The 2,722-nt window shown below is 40.4% G+C and overlaps 1 protein-coding gene across 1 annotated transcript; it reads right to left on the bottom strand.

Annotated features, from left to right (window-relative positions):
• Nucleotides 1–1,548: 1,548 nt before the first annotated feature.
• Nucleotides 1,549–2,354, bottom strand: LOC132179685 (uncharacterized). Its single transcript, XM_059592443.2, has one exon. The coding sequence runs from the start codon at nt 2,317–2,319 to the stop codon at nt 1,735–1,737; it is 585 nt and encodes a 194-aa protein (XP_059448426.2). The 5' UTR covers nt 2,320–2,354; the 3' UTR covers nt 1,549–1,734.
• Between the last annotated feature and the right edge of the window lie 368 nt (nt 2,355–2,722).

Genomic DNA, 2,722 nt, shown 5'->3' on the forward strand with positions numbered 1-2,722 from the left:
TTCTTGTTCATGTCACGGGCTCTCTCTTCTGCATGAGCCTAGCCAGGTATCCTCCTCCTATTGGGTAGCACTCTAACGGGGCATGGTGTTTGTTTACTAACCCTAACGAATCATATCTTAGATCATGCCTTGCCTTCCGGTGTCATTTAGCTTTGACAAAATGATGGTGTTGAATTAAATGTCACTTGCAAATGGTGTTCACGTGTACGAAGGTGTGGCATTGCCTGATATTCTGTCGGAGATTTTGGAAAGTGACACAATGTGTCAACCTAGCAAGATGTCGTTCCTTAGGCCCATTGTGTATCAAGTCGTTGGACTTCGTAAAAGTCCGATTGGGCCTGACGTGCTTAAAGTGTTACCTTTTAGATGTGCCTTATTAGCTCTATCTCAAACTTGGGAGCCCAGTACCTGGGAGAATTACTCTTGGGTACACCATATCTATAATAATAATAATAATAAAAACCAGGGTCATAAACCTAGACCCTTGATTCCGTCCCTAACTAGGTATGGGAATTATTAGATTATTTCCATTCTATTTTCTTGTAAATTGATCGCATCAGGGGATTTAATTGATAATTTCATTTTGTTTTCATGTGAATTGGTAGCGTCAGGAAACTTGGACCAAATTTTAACAGTGATTGCTGGTATAGTGTTGGAAGTTCGAGCTAGAACTAGAAAGTCCATCATGGCCTGGAGCCCCAAGCTCAATGCCAGCTATACAAATGACACAACTTCATTAAAAAAGAAAAAGAAAAATATATATATACAACTTTGGAAAGGGAGGTTGTCGAAGAGATTATATATATACACATAATGACACGTGGTCAAAATATATGTTGGATCAAAGAAGGAAAGAAAGTTGTTAACAGTGCTCTAATAATTTTCCTTGCAGTTTAGAGATCCAAATAGAGCCATAATATCCCCAAGTTTTCAGGAACAAACCAAACCCCCAAAGCAGATCATTAAAAAGTGTGCATGAAAGCAACAGAAGAATACTAAATGCAGTCGAATATGAACGATGATGGGCCAAATAGAGAGAAAATGCAAATCCACTCCTGCACTAGAGAGTAGAGAGGGAGGCTGTGGGACACACCTATTCCAAGCAGCCCGAAGTGCACGGCTCACCCACTTCAGCCCTGCAGCCTGCTCTACGGAGGTGCCCGAATTATGCCTCTCTCTCTTCTCTCTCTCTCTCTCTCTCTCTCTGTATTTTTAAAATCCAAAACTGAGTTCCCGATTCTTCAGGTGTAGAAGAATACATCTGATCTAATCAAATACTCAAGCCCAGCTATAGGAATACGCATATAAATCAAACACAAATCCAATTTTTCATTGCTTCAGGCATCAACAATTGACAATAAAGCAAACAACACAGAAGCAAAGTGTACCAAACACCAACAATCAAAAATTACCAAACACGGCTTTCACTTCAGCCGTCCAAACCTTCCAATCTTCAAATTTTTCCTCAAAATCTTTTGCAAAAACATTCCAACGCCAACAGTAGCAACAACAATCACCAACATATGCACATATGCATAAACAATCAAGTTGTTCATGAAAAGTAAGGATCGTTATAGAAAAACGAAGGATAACAAGTCAATTACACGACAACCACATATACTAAGCCCAAGCACCATACCCTAAAAGCAACAAACTACTTATTAACCCAAATACGCTAATTACATCTAAACCCGAATCTAACAGTTACCCAACACCATTTCCACAAATACCTCACTAGCATTTGTGCTTCATGCCCAGACCATGCTTGCCGCGCACGCAACCAGGCCTTACAAACAGATACGGGGACCTCTTCGAAGTGTTCATCTTCGAGAACACCCTCTTCCCCAACTTCCTCATCCTCTGCCTCCCGACCTTGTCGCTCACAGCCCACGGCACGAGTTCGTCGTCCAAGTCACACCCATCATCCCCATTATCATCATCCTCATCATCCTCATCGTATTGTTCCTCGCCATGCCCACCATCACCATCACCATAACCGTAATACCCATAATCGTATTTCACATCCCCATCGAAATCAAGAACATCTACATGATGGGTTTCGATTTGGGCATCGTTTAGATAACCAGGCGTGGAGATCTCGGAGCCCAATGAACCAATTTCATTTCCGATGCTATCTTCTATTCCCTCCTCTTCTTGTTCTTGTTCTTCTTCTTTCTCTGAGTCAGCGTCAGCGTCAGAGGCGTTAACCAATTCCCAGTGGGACAGGCCTTGTTCATCGACTTGGACGAAATCAATATCCTCGATCAAGAGGAAATTCATGGACGATGTTGCTGATGAAGCCCCAGAGTTATTCGCCATTTTCTCACTCTTCAACTCTTTTTTATCCCCCTTGTTTGTTCCGTTTGCTTGCATTTCTTCTTCTTTTTATTTGGGTCACGACTTGGTCTGCAAGTTACTGACGACGTGTCACTGCCTCATAAAGCGAAGGTACGTATACTTCACCGCCACGTTTATTTTTAATCAGTGCCCGTACAAGTCGCATCTTCTTCTTTAACTAATATACTAAGTTAAAGCTTTGATCACCTCTAACAACTTTTACAACTCGAAAAATATTTAAATTTATAATTAAATTTTTTTATATAGTTATTTTTAATTTGTTGCCACTTGTAAAAATATGAATTAAGATGTTAAACATTTTTTAGTGGTCGGTGTAACTCTAATCATTTGCTAACTATCAAGTTGTAAAAGAGTTGTAGGTGTA

This window comes from Corylus avellana, chromosome 2, assembly GCF_965113065.1.
Source record: "Corylus avellana chromosome 2, dhCorAvel1.hap1.2, whole genome shotgun sequence".
Classification (NCBI taxonomy): domain Eukaryota; kingdom Viridiplantae; phylum Streptophyta; class Magnoliopsida; order Fagales; family Betulaceae; genus Corylus; species Corylus avellana.

Excerpts from the sequence above, each read along its gene's own strand:
- LOC132179685 (XM_059592443.2), bottom strand. The coding sequence starts at position 2,319 with ATGGCGAATAACTCTGGGGCTTCATCAGCAACATCGTCCATGAATTTC.